Raw genomic sequence first — 16,396 nt, 5'->3', positions numbered from 1 at the left:
ATGCTCTCAAATCAAAGCCACACTAGGGCACTGATGGGGATTGCGAGGATCTGGCTTCAGGAAAGTTAAAGAGCTAAATAAAGAAGGAGATCTCCGTTCTGCCCACTCCATGCCAGTCAGTGACCCACAGGAAGGGCTCTCAGTGGACACTTCCCATCCCCATGGTACCATTTCCCAGGCCTTCTATTGCCCTACTGAATTCCTCGCTTAGGATCAAGGGTGAAAATTAAGCAATGTACTTAGCAAGATAAGCAGTCTTCACTCTTTCCCCTGATCATTGTGTTGCTCTTTTCCCATGCAGCTGTTGCAGGACACACCAGTGGCCTCCCCAAGGAGCATGAAGGTGTGGCAAGATGCCTGTTCACCACTTCCCAGGACCCAGGCCAATCATGGAGCCCTCCAGTTTGGGGACATTCCCACCAGCCACTTGCTATTCAAGCTTCCTCAGGAGCTGCTGAAACCCAGGTATTATTTAGCTTTCCTGCCCCAGCACCAACTCAGAACCTGACTCTGCGATTCCACTGCAGGGAAGTCTGACTGCCATGACACCATGCAGCTGTCTCTAATGAAGGTGGCACTACCGTTTTTGTGCAAAGAGGTGCTGGCCTGCACAGGACAGGGGGCATGAGTGCCTGCCATGTGCTTTCCCAACAGCTGGAGGCAAACGTGACGACAGCATACTGCTCAGAGGCTGAAGCAGTCAGCTCAGCTCTGGTTTAGAATTGATGGTGTTCTAAAAATAAGAATGACACTTTCTTTTTCTAAAGCTGCTGTTTATTTCCATGATAAATCACCTTTCTTTTCTTGTATTCTGTAGTGAAAGTAAAATTCTTTTTAGGTAGATGCAGTGCCAGATAGATCATTTTTAGAGAATACATTTGGCCTTTTTGTGCTAACAAGTTGCATCTCTTCTGGGGAGGAGGGAATGAGCAGAAATATTAATTATGTCAGAAAAAATTAGAAAAACAAGGTTTGTCATTTTCAGGTGATTTGAAGGAGACATAGATAGAAAGGTACTGACCTGTTCTTCATGGCTTTCCCAGAGACAGAATTGCCCGGGGATTAAAAGGACCTGGCTCTAGCATCTGGCTTTCAGTCCTGCTTCACACTTACTGGCTGTGTGACTCCAGGCCACGTGCCAGGGCAGCTCCTCTGAGACGCAGACACTAAGATGGGATTAGATGGGCAAGAGGTTCATTGTGGGGAAGCCTGTGAAAGATGACCAGAAGGGCACAGGGACGGGGGCAGGCAGAGCCCGCAGATGGCTGTGGGCCTGCAGACACTGTGAAGGGAGGGCACAGGGAGGACAGAGCCAGGTAGGAAGGGCCTCAGGCCGCAGTCCAGCTGTAACAGTCTCAGCCAGGTGCCTGCAGTCCCCCAAGCAGAGATTATCTCTGAGAAGAGCTCATTGTTGACCATAAATGGCCTGGCTCTAATACCCCCGAGTGTCACTGAAGACCTAGGGCATGGCAGCCCCCCTGTGCTCCCTGCAGCAGCTTCTCTTGGAGCACGACTTCATGGCTGCCACAGGCTGTTTAACTTCTCTAAGCCTAAGCTGTCCCTCTATGCCTGTCTTGCATGTTAGCAAATTGCTACCTCTCTCTGGACCTCAATTTTCCTGTTAGTTAAATGAGCTCGAGGATGCTTTTCTTGCAGGGAGGAGAGGTCATAGCTTATAAGGAGGCTGGCCCTTGAAGCCCACTCAGTAAACTGTGAGCATGCGTCACAGGCAGAGAGCGGCTAAGGCCGAGAGAGACTGAATGCCGAGCCCTGAAGGAGAAAGCCTGTGTGGACAGCTCCACGTCTCCAGCTGCCCCATGGAAAGTCTTGGGGTCCCTCATTTTCCAAAACTGTGCTAGTAGAAGCTAAGGCAGAAGGAGAGGAGATTGTCCCTCCAGTTGTCCCCTCCCCTAGCTGTTTCTTGGTGGGGAGGCCCCACTTCCCATCCCCGCTTTCTTGGTCAAGTTGACCTTAATGACAATGACCTCCCTCTTTCAAGAAACTGCCTGGACTCCCGTTTCCCCAGCCTCCCGCCTCTGGCCTCCCCCTTGTGGCCTCCCCATCAGCTTGGCCCTCCCCTCCCTGGCAGCTTCTCTCTCAACACATTCGGTGCAGTGAGTTACCAACTTCTGATGATTCAACCCCTGTGCCTTCCCGTCCAACATTAAACCGTACATCATTAATGAAAAAGTAACATTTTAAAAGGTAAAAATTTTTTAAAGTCAATCAGTAAATATAATTTTCAACCTATATTTTAGCCCCAAATGTTGTAGCAATCAGTTATTTTCAGAAAGTTGAAAGAGTCGGAGGATTCTGTTGTTCTCATTCTGATTTACATTCTGGCAGTGTTCTGACAGTCCTTTAGAACTGGTGCCATTGCTTTACCCCTTTGGTGAATGTATAACAATGCTCTTTAGCTCTCTGCCCTACCCTCCCATCCTCCAGCAATGAAGAGTCATAGCTACAGTGTCATGTACTGGGATCTAAATCCACTGCTGCCTTTTTTTGGGTGTTAGTCAGTTAGTCTTTTATGAAAGAAAGTTGCTTTAGGAAACAGTTCTGGAAAGCAAATGTCAAGTCTGATCACCAGGCCCACATATGGAAAGTACATTCTATTCTGCAGCACGTTCTAATATCCTCCTTAACTTGGCTACCCCTCGTTCTCCAAACCTCCGCACTAACACACAGACACACCAGGAGAAATATTGAGCAGTGTTACCATCTGGTTGGCTTAATTTAACAAATATAGATTTCTCTTTCATTTTGAAGAACATTGCCCTCAAGGAAACTTGCTAATCTGAAGAATAAATGTGTATCTTAGCCTCACCGAATTAAAAAGCAAAGAGAATTAACAGTATAATTTGTTTCTTCCACTTCTGCTTTCTGCCTCCAAATTTTCCATTTACCATTTAATTCAATTCAGTAACTATTTATTGAGTGCCTACTGCATCATAGGCACTGGGGATGCCACTGTGAGTGGGATGAATGCAGTTCCTGCCTCCTGTCTGGTGTCTGCTTAGACATTAGCCACAGGAATGGCTGAAGACAGCCTATTGACATCTGCATCTCCCACGACCCTTTCACGCACACCTTTATGCATCCCTCTCAGGGCACCCCTGCACCATAAACCACTCAAGGAATGAAATGTCCATCGTTGCATTCCTACTGCCCAGCACTGCACCTTATGCATCCCTCACACTCATTAAGTACTTGTTTGATGAGTGGGTGGATGGATGAGTGTGAGTTTTCATAAAAAGTAAAGCTCGCTTAGCTGGATGTGCATAGAACATGTAACCATCATGTAAATGAATACTAACAACTTGCACTCTGCTTTTTTTTTTTTTTTTTTTTGAGACAGAGTCGCTGTGTCACCCAGGCTGGAATGCAGTGGCATGATCTCGATTCACTACAACCTCTACCTCCTGGGTTCAAGCGATTCTCCTGCCTCAGCTTCCCAAGTAGCTGGGATTACAGGTGCCCACCACCACGCCTGGCTAATTTTTATATTTTTAGTAGAGTCAGGGTTTCCCCATGTTGGCCAGGCTGGTCTTGAATCCCTGACCTCAGGTGATCCGCCCACCTTGGCCTCCCAAAGTGCTGAGATTTTCCCAAAGTGCTGAGATTACAGGCGTGAGCCACTGTGCCTGGCACACTCTACTTTTACCGCATGATATTTGCCTCATTCTTCTTCCTTCATAGGGAGGGTATTAGGGTCTGAGAAATGTAGAGGTGGGTGGGAGAAGGTGGGTCTGTGTTTCTTCATCTTTGTGTTAAATCTGTCTAACAGAAAGGAAATGCTTTTTTGATGCTTAAATCACATCTTTGTTATTCAAGTTGTCTCCTACTTCTCCACGACTTCCCTCTCCATGAATACACACAAAACAGAATGCATATTCATTGGGTTTGAAAAGTACAGGCTTCCCAGTGGAATAAGCCAGTCACAAAAGGACAAGTCCCGTACAATTCTACTTACATGAGGTATCTCGAGTAGTCGAATTCATTGAGAGAGAAAGTAGAGTGGTGGTTGGTTGTCGGGGCTGTGGGGAAGCGAGACTAGGGACCTCTTGTTTCATGGGTACAAGTTTCAGTTTTGCAAGATGAAAAGAGTTTTCCAGATTGATTGTACAACAATCTGAATGTACTTAACAGTACTGAACTGTACACTTAAAAATGGTTAAGATGGCACATTGTAGGTTAGTGTATTTTACCATAACTTTTAGAAATGTAGACTTTAATAAAACATTCAGATATGTTTCTTCTTGCCACGTGCTGGGACTTACACCACTAGCTAAGTTTGCCACAAAAGTTCCATGTTATTCCCCAACGTCGTAAGGAAGTTATACAACAAAACTGTTAGCAGCTGGAATAGAATAGCTTTTTAAAGTTCCGAGAGAAACAGGTCATTTAATCAGTACCTACCTTAGCTTATCTATTTGAAAAATGGAGGTTGGGTGTTTGCTCCCCACCCTTTGTCTCAGCTCTGAGATTCGAAGGAACACTGAACACCTCTATTTCCCTTCATTGCCGGTGTTCCCCACAGGTCACAGTTTGCTGTGGACGTGCAGACAACATCCTCCAGAGGACTGGTGTTTCACACGGGCACTAAGAACTCCTTTATGGCTCTTTATCTTTCAAAAGGACGTCTGGTCTTTGCACTGGGGACAGATGGGAAAAAATTGAGGATCAAAAGCAAGGAGAAATGCAATGATGGGAAGTGGCACACGGTAAGAGCTGGGGCTGCGTCAGTACCTCCAGTTGGTGTAGAATGCATTGTTGGAGTTGCTGAAAATAGGAGTCCCAGCATCTTTCCCAGACATGAAGGCATGGAGTGGCAGAGCTTGTGTGCTTGCAGGTGCTGCGTGCCCAGCATCTCAGTACTGGAGGCCGCGGCACACATGTTGCATGGCTGTCATCCTAGACAGTAAAGTCAAGATGGGCTTTACTGATGCTTCTTCCACTCCCTCCAGCCCTCCCCAGTCTGCCTCATGCCCCTTGCCTACTCTCACTCCTGCCTCCTGGACCATTTCTCCCCCTTATGACCAATTTCCAGGCCTCCAGGCCTCCAGGCCCCTCTCTGGACCTGGAATGATGCTAGCATCTTAGCTCTTGCTTAAAACCATTCCAGATTTAAAGAAATACCATTTAAGGCAAGAAGGGACCTATTTCTTTCTCTAATGAGGCCACTGGACTTCAGAAAATGTACGTGACTTGACAAGTTGTATTCCCTTAGCCATTCACCTGCCTTCCTGGAACACAGAAGCAAACACTCCTCAGTGTAATATCAGAGATTGGCAAGTGCTTTGAGAAAACACTAGCACGAAGTAAGAAAATGACAGAGCACGGAGACTATTTTAGATAAGGCAGTAGAGAAAGCCCTGGTACAGCAGGTGGTAGTCACATGAAGTTATGGGGAGGGGCTTCCAGGCAGAGGGAAGAGCAAATAACAAGGACCTGGAGGTGGGAATTAGCTGAATGAACAAAACACAAAGTGATAAGAAATGGAATTAGAGAGGAAGACAGAGCCCAGATCATTTAAGCTTTGAAGGCCAAGCTCCGGCTTTGGACTTTATTTGAAAGTGTCTGTAAAGCTTTTAAAGAGTCTTAAAACTCTTGGCCAGGAGTGGTGGCTTATGCCTGTAATCACAGCACTTTGGGAGGCCGAGGCGGGCTGATCACAAGGTCAGGAGTTCGAGACCAGCCTGACCAACATGGTGAAACCCCATCTCTACTAAAAATACAAACATTAGCTGGGCATGGTGGCACGTGCCTGTAATCCCAGCTACTCAGGAGGCTGAGGCAGGATAATCACTTGAATCCAGGAGGTGGAGGTTGCAGTGAGCCGAGATCACACCACTGCACTCCAGCCTGGGTGACAGAGCGAGACTCTCAAAAAACAAAACAAAACAAAAAACAAACAACTCTTACATGTACAGATTCATATATTGTTTAATTATTTAGCTGAAGAGACTGCCAGGGGTGGAGAGTAGCAGCAGGGAGCCCACATGGCTGTCATTGCCTTTGCTTGCAGAGGCTGTGGGGCAGTGGGGACAAGTGACTGCCGGGACGCAGGCTGAAGGTAGAACCATGCGGCCTTGCTGATGGATCACATGTAGAGGGTAAGAGGAAGAGAGGGTCCAGCATCCTGTGATTTGGGGCCAGCAATTGAGTCATTAGTGGGCCTTTACTGAGATGAAGATGGAGAAGAGGCAGATGTGGCCAGGAGGAGAGCAGTTCAGAGCTGGGGGAGAATGAGGATTTCTGTCGTGAACATCTCAGGGTTGAGAGGCATGTCAGACCTTCAAGCCCAGGTGTCAGCAGGCAGTAGAGGCCAAAGGTCACAGCTTGGCATAGAAATGGAAGTGTCACTTTGGGAGGCCGAGGCAGGCAGATCACGAGGTCAGGTGATCAAGACCATCCTAGCTAACACAGTGAAACCCCGTCTCTACTAAAAATACAAAAAATTAGCCGGGCGAGGTGGCGGGCGCCTGTAGTCTCAGCTACTCGGGAGGCTGAGGCAGGAAAATGGTGTGAACCCGGGAGGCGGAGGTTGCAGTGAGCTGAGATCGTGCCACTGCACTCCAGCCTGGGCAGCAGAGCAAGACTCTGTCTCAAAAAAAAAAAAAAAAAAAAAGAAATGGAAGTGTCCTCAGTGAATAGTCTCACCACACCCTGTGAGATGGCAGAATCCACACCAGACCCCAGGGATCAGAAATTTTATAAAAGAGTTTAAACCCTCCTCTTGTTCGAAGAGAAGTGCCCTCGTTCCACCTGCTCCAAGAGGCCTGCCCAGGGTGCCACAACTCCAGCACACCTCGTCCCCAGCACTGTATAAACTGTCCCTGCCCCTTTGTTACATGGAGGCGGTTGCCTGTGGCTGTGCCTTTAACTGTTTCTATTTTGTGTGAGTTTCCGGATCAATTCTATAATATCTTTTGATTAGTTCACTTCTGAACAACCTTGTTTTAGTTCCGCTTTTCAGCTCAGTTTGTTCAGTATTTCACAGAATCTTACAAAGTGATGGTGATGGTGATAATCGGAGAAAAAAAATCTCACATCTTTTGAAGCTATTTTTTTTAATTTGGCCACTAATATTTAATAACATACAACACCAATTGTCAAAGGTAAAAATACAACTCATGTATCTTCCTTACTCTGAAGGTGGTGTTTGGCCATGATGGAGAAAAGGGGCGCTTGGTTGTGGATGGACTGAGGGCCCGGGAGGGAAGTTTGCCTGGAAACTCCACCGTCAGCCTCAGAGGACCGGTTTACCTGGGATCACCTCCATCAGGGAAACCAAAGGTAAATAGTTACGTTCAGAGCCATGGACGAAAACAATTCACCTTATAGGCATGATTGTATGAGATATTCAAAATACTCAACATATGAGAATCTCAAAATACTTTAAATGATTTTTAAGGTTCTAATTAATGTTCACAACCACATGGAGTAGGTGCCCATTTCTTAACCCCAAGCCTTCATTTTTAAGATGGAGGTTGAGACGCAGAGCCTGAAGGGGTAAAGATAGAGCTTCTCTACCACTTCCTAAACCTGAATCTATTGGCTTCTGCTCCAGGGAATGCAAAAATGTAGATTTTAGGTTATAGACAGAGATTTTTTGATTAACATAATGTGTTTCAAATTACAGTAATTTGTGCCACTTTCACCATCTTTGCCATAAGGTAAAAGATTGGCTTAAGGGTTTCCTCTCCATCAAACTATTTATTTTAAATATGCTTCTATGGGATCTTTTTATCTCACCCATAAATGGAAACCCAATATTCTTTACCATAAATAATAGGTAACCATGAGGAACAAACATTTGAAAACCAAACAATGTTATTAATGTCAAACTAGGTAGTATGACCTATGTGCTCTTCGCTTGGAGAAAAAGGTGCTTGACACATAATCAAGAGGGTGTTTAAGACATACTAGCACAAAGCCAAAAGCTGTTCCTTGTCCTTGTCCAAATGCTAGAAAGAGAATTGAAAAAGGAATAACTTAATAACAGAATATGTGTTTTAATGTTATTTGAAGTCTGAAATAACAAAATTATCTCAAAAACCCAACTCTGGAATGCTGGATGAAGGGAAAGTCGGGACTCCCTCTGTCCCCAGAGAGGACGGGTGCTTTTCTAGGTTTGTCAAGTTCAAGGCTCTGATGGGGCACTCTGATGGGGTCACAGCCCCTGGGCTGAGCTCTGTGAGTGCCCTCTCCCTTTCTCTCTCCTACCCCCTGCCACAGTGTTAATTGCACCGGGGTTACTTGAGGCAGCCTTGGGCACCTGTCTTCCTTGTCCCAGATTTGCCTTTTTTTTTTTCCTCCCCACAAAGTTAAGTAAGATGAGCCTATCAACAGCTCAGGTCCTAGGGACTGTCCCCCACCTTAATGCAATTTTTGCTCCTTTCCTCCAGACCTGGTAGCACATTCTGGTGTGATGTTTCCTTGCAGTGGGGTGGGGAGCGGGGGAAGAGCCCCAGGCTCAAATTTGGGCCTAGAAATGGGCATAACAAAAGCAGATCTTTTCCACCAGCTTGGATGCTAGCTGCTTAGGTTGACCTAGCCTCAACCAGGGCTCAGCCTGGCCCACTTGGGTTTTGCACTGGGGTTTGGGCCAGAGCTCCAGTGTTACACAATAAAGTATATGTACTGTACCCCAGCAGGCAATAGAGTATTACTTTGCTTTGTTATATACAGTAACATATATATATCATAAAATACATTGCGTATTATCCATTATTTTTAATACACATTATATATATATATAAAAAATATACACCACATATTAATTGCTAAGGAGGATGCTCATTGTTCATGTTTGCTTTTCTCAACCTCTGTTCCTATTTTCAACTCAGAGAAATCACAGGACGGGGCAGGATTTGCGTATTCTTTGGCCTTGGATAAATTCTCTTCAAACCACCCTAATCACACCCAGCATGTAACATCTGGGGCAATTAGTAGCATCCCATTTACAATATTCTTTACAAACCAAGTTTCTTTTTGCAGCCTTCTTTCAACCTAAGGGTATAAACCTTCTCATGGGCCCTCCCACATATCCTTTTCAGGAGCAGGCCACATCCGATCAGTGTCTGCCTCTGAACGCCAGCACTGCAGTCAGCCTTTAGGGATCAATGCTGGGTTCTGGCCCATCCTGGGGAGTCCTAGCTTTAGGACACAGCTTTTTCATTGTGTAGCATGACAAATCTTAAGAAACTAAAAGTTTCATAGGGAGCCCAATCAGTAGTTTACTGTTGATGCTGACACCGTGTACATCTATCACATCACTATTTTCTCTTTTTTTTTTTTTTTTTTTTTTTGAGACATAGTCTCGCTCTGTCACCCAGGCTGGAGTGCAGTAGCACAATCTCTGCTCACTGCAACCTCCACCTCCTGGGTTCAAGCAATTCTTCTGCCTTAGCCTCCTTAATAGCTGGGACTGCAGGAACCTGCCACCATGCCTGGCTAATTTTTGTATTTTTAGTAGAGACAGGGTTTCAACATGTTGTCCAGGCTGGCCTCAAACTCCTGACCTCAGGTGATCTCCTAGCCTCAGCCTCCCAAAGTGCTGGGATGACAGGTGTGAGCCACTGCGCCCGGCCACCATTTTCTCTTAAAGTTACCATATCTTTGTTACCACATCTGTCTTGTAGGATTCCAGAGTCCAAAAGGCACTCATTCTAGAAGGGAGTCCAGGAGTTTTATTCAGTGAATCTTAAACTTTCTTGAGAATTTTATGAAATTTACAGTCCTTCTCCTCAGGAATGTGCACACGCAGAACATATCTGGTGTATAGTATAGGAGTGCACAAAACCCCTCCAGCCTGTTCCTGGGCCCCAGGAGACAAGTCCCCTGTTCCAGCCAGCTCTAGGCAGGCATGGGGCTCCACGCAAGCCCACTGACGATGCACGCTGTGTCTTATTTTAACTCTGCAGCATTCGTGACTTGGTGGTGGTGCACTGAGCCCAACAATGTAGGAAGATTTTTTTGCATTTTATTATTTTGGGAACATTGTGGCCTCTTTATTTTTGTCAGCTGCCCTGCATTAAGCTATCATACTGCCTCATGGAACTCTAAGAAGGGGTTTGTATCTGCAAAGAGACGGTGAAATCTGTGAACTGTAAGGAGGAAATTTCCCTTGTTGCTGCTCCGACTGTGAGGACCAGGGTCAGGTCAACTTTCCCTGTTCTTATTCTAGCACAAGCTGGCAACCTGCACTCCCCCACCCTCCTGCACACACACCACTTGGTTTGGTGGCACCTGCAATCTTCGACCACCCACCCAACATCTGGTATACAGGGTTTTTTTGGTACTGTGGGCAGAGAGCCAAATAGAACAGCCATTAGAACCAGAGCTTGAAGAACCTGACTTGGAAGCAGGAAGAATGAATCCCTACCTACCTTCCGCCTTTTGCGTACAAGCTGCAGTGCCCTTTGCCTTGGCTACCCATGCCTTTCTTGGAGGTGTAGGTAATGAGCCTTTTCTTTTCTGCTTGGTTGCAGAGCCTCCCCACAAACAGCTTTGTGGGATGCCTGAAGAACTTTCAGCTGGATTCAAAACCCTTGGATACCCCTTCTTCAAGCTTCGGGGTGTCTTCTTGCTTGGGTGGTCCTTTGGAGAAAGGCATTTATTTCTCCGAAGAAGGAGGTCATGTCATCTTGGGTAAGGAGCAGTTCTATAGGGTTTATGTCTTTGCATCTTAAGAACTGTATCCTGTTTTCTTTCATGGTGATGCTTTAACTTCTGCTTTTTTTTCTCTTCTGAAAGCTCACTCTGTGTTGCTGGGGCCAGAATTTAAGCTTGTTTTCAGCATCCGCCCAAGAAGTCTCACAGGGATCCTAATACACATCGGAAGTCAGCCCGGGAAGCACTTAGGTGTTTACCTGGAGGCCGGAAAGGTGCGTAGCAGTCTGATGCCGTGGGGAGGGTCTGTGGCAACCAGCTTCAATGTCTGGAGACCACAGTGGGTCAGGTTTGTAGTAGAAAATGAGATCCAATCTTGTATTTAAGAGCCTTGCCTTCAGGGCTAACTTACCATTTCCCTTTAGCAAGTAATTTTATCGTCATGTTTTCTGTTCTTAATTTTTAAAACTGGGAAAACTCAAACAAGTCAGGCTGAATTGCAACTCTAGCACTTGGTTATATGGCCCCAAGGAAGCTGCTTAAGCTCTTTCAGACTTATCTGTAAAATATAGATAATAACTCTTATATCTTATGGCTTTTGTCAAGATTATAGAAATTGTCATATACTCAATTCTTATGGATTTCTTCCTCATCTCTGCGACCTCATCTGTCCCATCACTCACAGGCCTGAGTGAATATCTTACTTTCCACCACTCTCAGTTATATCTCTTTCCTGCTCAAAGACGTCTCTTTAAAAGCAAATTCTTCTAGGAAGACCTTTAGTTGAGGCCTCAAGTGAAAGATTGATATAATATGCCATTTTCTTTCATCTCAGTCCCTCCACAGTTTACTGAATGTGAGGGGAAAAGAATCCCAGAAGAAAATAAAATGCCCCAAACTCCTAGAACACTTTCTATTGTAGCCTTTAATTCAGTCTGAGTAGGTGTCTGGTAGCCCAGAGAAGCAAGTAACTATCCACTTGTAAGGTGGTTGAGACAATTCTGGCTTTTCAGAGGAGGGGCTGGAGAGAGTCTCTACTGAGAGTCTCTGGGAGGGAATTATTCTCAGGAGAACAGATCAAGACCTGATGATCTTCATAATAGTAGTGACATTGTTTAGCTCAAAAATTGCCTGTGAATAGGCTGTCCCATCTAGCTACATGCAAATTAAATGTAAATTATTTATAAATACACTTATTTTAGTCCTCTCATTTCATTCCCCTTGATCCAACCCTTGGAAAATCCTGGAGGAGACCTTGATCTAGAAAGCAGGACTGTGGGATTCTGCACAAAACAGACTGCATGCCTGGCTCTCGATGCATGCTCAGTGCAAACTCAGTCATTTTGCTTGTTTAATGTCTTGGACGAGAACCCCTCTATAATCCATGCATGGAACTATTACAGTTGGCTGGCCCTTGCAGCAGGCTGTAGACCTCCCCCAGTAGCTTTGCCTTCCACATCTCACATATCCTGCACAGAGCCACTGTCACGCATTAATTGCTAAGGAGGATTCCAATCAGTAACCTTTGAGTTGAGCTGATGGGGGCGGGGTTTGGATTAGAATTAGAATTAGAATTTGAATCATTGCCATTGGTGATGACTTCAGGCCAGGGTCCACCCTGGTTTACAGTTTGCCTGCCTGGAAGGGATGCAGCAGAGAGATCTCTGGAAGCCTTGGACCCCCATGTGGTCACATGCTTCAAAAGTAGAGGAGGGCCAATATCTAACGTGCACTTAAGCTGTCAGTTGGCCAGGTTTGGGGAGGGAAGATGGCAGGGGAAGGTCAGCTCCAGCTGCCTTTCTGAAGGAAACAGGAAAATGCATGTGTGTTCCAGGTCACGGCCTCTATGGACAGTGGGGCAGGCGGGACCTCAACCTCAGTCACACCAAAGCAGTCCCTGTGTGATGGACAGTGGCACTCGGTGGCAGGTATGTTGTCCAGTAGCTGATTGTTCCTGCACTAAAACAGGCCTCCTTTCCATCTGACTTGAACTTCCCAAAGGCAGCCTCAGCCCTCCATCCATAGTGCCTGATCAGGACTAGCCTACAGAGTAATGTGTCCATTCTCAAACCCAGCCATGCTTCTGTCACTCATGGTTGCCACCTCCAATTCTCCAGAACTTATCGGATGTTTTATTGTTGTTGTTGTTGTTTGTTTGTTTGTTTTTGGAGCCCAACACACTAATAAGCTAGGCTAGTTTTCAAGATAGTATAATATTGTGATTTAGATTTTGGCTCTGAAGTTAGAACAGAGGTAAAGTCTTACTTCCGTCCCTTTCCTTGTGTGACCTTGGGCAAGTTGCTTAATTGTTCTTTATCTACGGTTTCCTCTTCTGTAAAATGGAAATAAAAATAGGGTATGCCTCTTAAGGTTGTGGAAATTAAATGGGATAATGTGTGAAAAGTTCTTAGCCTAGTATCTGATATGCAGTCAGTGTTCAGTAAGTATCTGGTTTTTGCTAAGGCTCATTGTTGGGTTATTTTTTTCAACAACCACTGAATATTAATACAAACTATTTAGACAAACCAATGAGTGGAGAGCAAGCACTTCCTCTCAGAAAGAGTCTTATTTTATTCATTACTTGTGGATATTAGAGATCTATGAACCCATTTTGGCTAAAATACCTTTTGTAAAAAAAAAAAATTGGTCTTTTCTTGGCTAATGTAAAAGATAGCTACATTGCAATTAGCTGAGATCGTTAACACGAGAGGAATTTTGTATCGAGAGTCAAAAGCACTGTCTTTGGCATCAGGTTTCAGAAGTCAGTGTCTTCATAGAAGGTAGCTGAGATCACATGAAATCAGCATGGCCTCTGGACACAGGAGACCAGAGCTTAGTCCCAACTCTTGGTAACCAAGCCATCTTGTCAGACTCCTCAGTGAGACACATTCTCTTATCTGGGAAGTGGGCAATGATCATTTCTTCTTCACAGATTCATTTTAAGGGTAAAATTCATTCATGTACATGAAAGCACTACCTGCTGTTTAGAGGAAGTTAATTGAATTTATATCTAAACTGACCAAATCCCTGCAAACGGCGTTCCCACAGGTCCGGTATGAAGGAATTAAAACAAAGTCAATAGTGTAGACATTAAGCAGGGCTCACCTCCGATGACAGACCTAACCAACCTCTTTTCCCCAGTCACCATAAAACAACATATCCTGCACCTGGAACTGGACACAGACAGTAGCTACACAGCTGGACAGATCCCCTTCCCATCTGCCAGCACTCAAGAGCCACTACACCTTGGAGGTGCTCCAGGTAACTCTTGTCCTGACTTCTATAACATGTTGCCCTGTGTCCGCTCTGAACATTCGCTTCTTAATGAGTTAGTGGCAGGGCAGCTCTTGGCTGGACAGTGGAGATGGTGAGGCCCTCTGCACTGGCACATGGGGAAAGGCAGTTGCTGGAAAGGAGCACTTGTCAGGTCAGCCCAGGCCCCATTACTGCTGTTTCCCCTTGTCCCAAGCCTGTTTTTTTTGTTTTGTTGTTTGTATGTTTTTTTTTTTTTTTTTTTTTTTGAGATAGAGTCTCATTCTGTCGCCCAGGCTGAAGTGCAGTGGCACAGTCTCGGCTCACCACAACCTCTGCCTCCCGAGTTCAAGCAATTCTCCTGCCTCAGCCTCCCGAGTAGCTGGTACTACAGGCACGTGCCACCATGCCTGGCTGATTTTTGTATTTTTAGTAGAGATGGAAATCTTGTTGGCCAGGCTGGTCTCAAACTCCTGACCTCAGGTGATCCACTGGCCTTGGCCTCCCAAAGTGCTGGGATTACAGGTGTGAGCCCCAAGCCTGTAATTTATAAGCCTCTCTTAAGAGGTTGCATTAACCCAGAAGCCTGACACCAGCAAAGAGTCAGGAAAGGGTCTGAAAAACTGATCTCTGTCCTCTTCAGGTATTTAGTTTTACTGGTGAGTTATTAAGCTTTTGGGGACCAGACTGGGAGAATCAGGCTGAAATGGAGTCAAGTTCAAGACTGGAATGTTGCCTGGGAAGAGCCTTTTCATTCTTCATTGTTTTCTGTCCCTCCAAATATGCTATAATCTGGTTGTTAATTGTGTAGGTCTTTCATTACCCATAAAAAGCACCAGTTTAGAGCTATTGATTTGGGCTGTGGGTTCTCCTCTGAAGAACTTGAAGAGTAGCCTTGTTGCTGATTTATCACAGCAGGTGGAGTGTCAGATGCCTGCCTGAAGTGGAGAGGCTGAGTGGGCTGAGATGTGAGGTCACTTTAGCTTTCTCCACTAACACTATCTTTTGCCTGGCATGGTGGCTCACGCCTGTAATCCCAGAGCTTTGGGAGGCTGAGTCGAGAGGATCACTTAAGGCCAGGAGTTCAAGACCAGCCTGGGCAACATAGTGAGACCCCCATCTCTACAAAAACATTAAAAATTAGCCCAGGGTGATGGCCCACACCTCTAGTCCCAGCTGCTTGGCAGACTGAGGTGGGAGGATTGTGTGAGCCCAGGAATCCCAGGTTTACAGTGAGCTGTGATCACACGACTGTACTCCAGCCCGGGTAACAGAGCAAGACCCTGTCTAGAAAACAAAACAAAACAAAACAAAAAAACTGTCTTTTAAAATCCAGGGAACAGTCCCTGGACAGTATGAATTATTTGCTAAAGGCCTCTACACTTTCTCTTTCAGCCAATTTGACGACACTGAGGATCCCTGTGTGGAAATCATTCTTTGGCTGTCTGAGGAATATTTTTGTCAACCACATCCCTGTCCCTGTCACTGAAGCCTTGGAAGTCCAGGGGCCTGTCAGTCTGAATGGCTGTCCTGACCACTAACCCATGCCTGTTTCACAGCAAGGAAATTCACCTTCAAAAGCACTGATTACCCAATGCACCTCCCACCCCAGCTCGAGATCATTCTTCACTCAGGACACCAACCAGACAGGTTTAACAGCAAACCTAATTTTGAATTCTGACCATGGATACCCATCACTTTGGCATTCAGTGCTCCACGTGTATTTTATATACAAATCCCATTTCTTGAAGATAAAAACATTGTTATTCAAACATGCACAGAATGTTTTTGGTAATATTAATTTCCACTAAAAAATTAAATGTCTTTTAAGGAACATTCTTTTCCACTTGTTAAAAAAATTAAATATATTTTAAAGCACTTTAAGAATATGAAACTTTCATATATGTTAAAGGGTTATAATTTATGGAATTAAAAAATGCAGTGTAGTCGTTAAATTATGATGTTTTATTAGCATAACACAAGTGGCTTAATGGTCATTGTTAATTGAATTAATTCTTCAGCACCAGGTCAATGTGTTACCTACAACATAGTCTTCTACAGATAATCACGGAGCATATACTGATGAAGGTTTTGTGTGTGCTCAGTATTGCAACCACAGCGAGGGATAAGAAATAATTCCTGCCCGTAAGGAATATGCAATCCAATTGCAGAGACATATAATATTCATAAAATAGTAACTTACAAACAAACTGAACTCATGAACCCATTAATTAATGAAGCCCATTGGCTTCCCAACCCTAGCCTTCCCCAGCCTGCTACCAACCAAGTCTAGATTATGATGATCAATTCCTTGAGGGCACAAACTACCTAGTAGGGAAGCTGAAATGGATGTAACGCACCATCACTGAAGCTTCGTGTGGCAAGCTAACCAAAGTCAACGGGATGGAGGACTCGCTTCTAGTTTTATCTACAAAATAATGAACGATATACTGAACCAATAGCATTACCCAGCACCACTTTCCCTAACAGAGAAAACTATGCAAGCATTTCCATATCCTCTACATAG

General features: G+C 45.0%; 1 protein-coding gene across 5 annotated transcripts in view; it reads left to right on the top strand.

The window, feature by feature from the left end:
• LAMA3 (laminin subunit alpha 3) overlaps nt 1-15,824 on the top strand; it is a 273,575-nt gene extending 257,751 nt beyond the window's left edge. For all 5 annotated transcript variants that reach the window (XM_050767788.1, XM_050767786.1, XM_050767785.1 and 2 more), the window contains 8 exons: nt 302-465; nt 4,541-4,724; nt 7,159-7,299; nt 10,497-10,656; nt 10,762-10,892; nt 12,452-12,545; nt 13,759-13,878; nt 15,265-15,824. In XM_050767788.1, the coding sequence (XP_050623745.1) occupies nt 302-465; nt 4,541-4,724; nt 7,159-7,299; nt 10,497-10,656; nt 10,762-10,892; nt 12,452-12,545; nt 13,759-13,878; nt 15,265-15,410 (1,140 nt within the window). In that variant the 3' untranslated portion in view covers nt 15,411-15,824. The remainder of the gene's footprint in view (nt 1-301; nt 466-4,540; nt 4,725-7,158; nt 7,300-10,496; nt 10,657-10,761; nt 10,893-12,451; nt 12,546-13,758; nt 13,879-15,264) is intronic.
• Nucleotides 15,825-16,396: the final 572 nt, after the last annotated feature.

Source organism: Macaca thibetana, chromosome 18 (genome assembly GCF_024542745.1).
Source record: "Macaca thibetana thibetana isolate TM-01 chromosome 18, ASM2454274v1, whole genome shotgun sequence".
NCBI classification, from domain to species: Eukaryota; Metazoa; Chordata; class Mammalia; order Primates; family Cercopithecidae; genus Macaca; species Macaca thibetana.
This window is presented reverse-complemented; position numbering and strand designations above follow the sequence as displayed.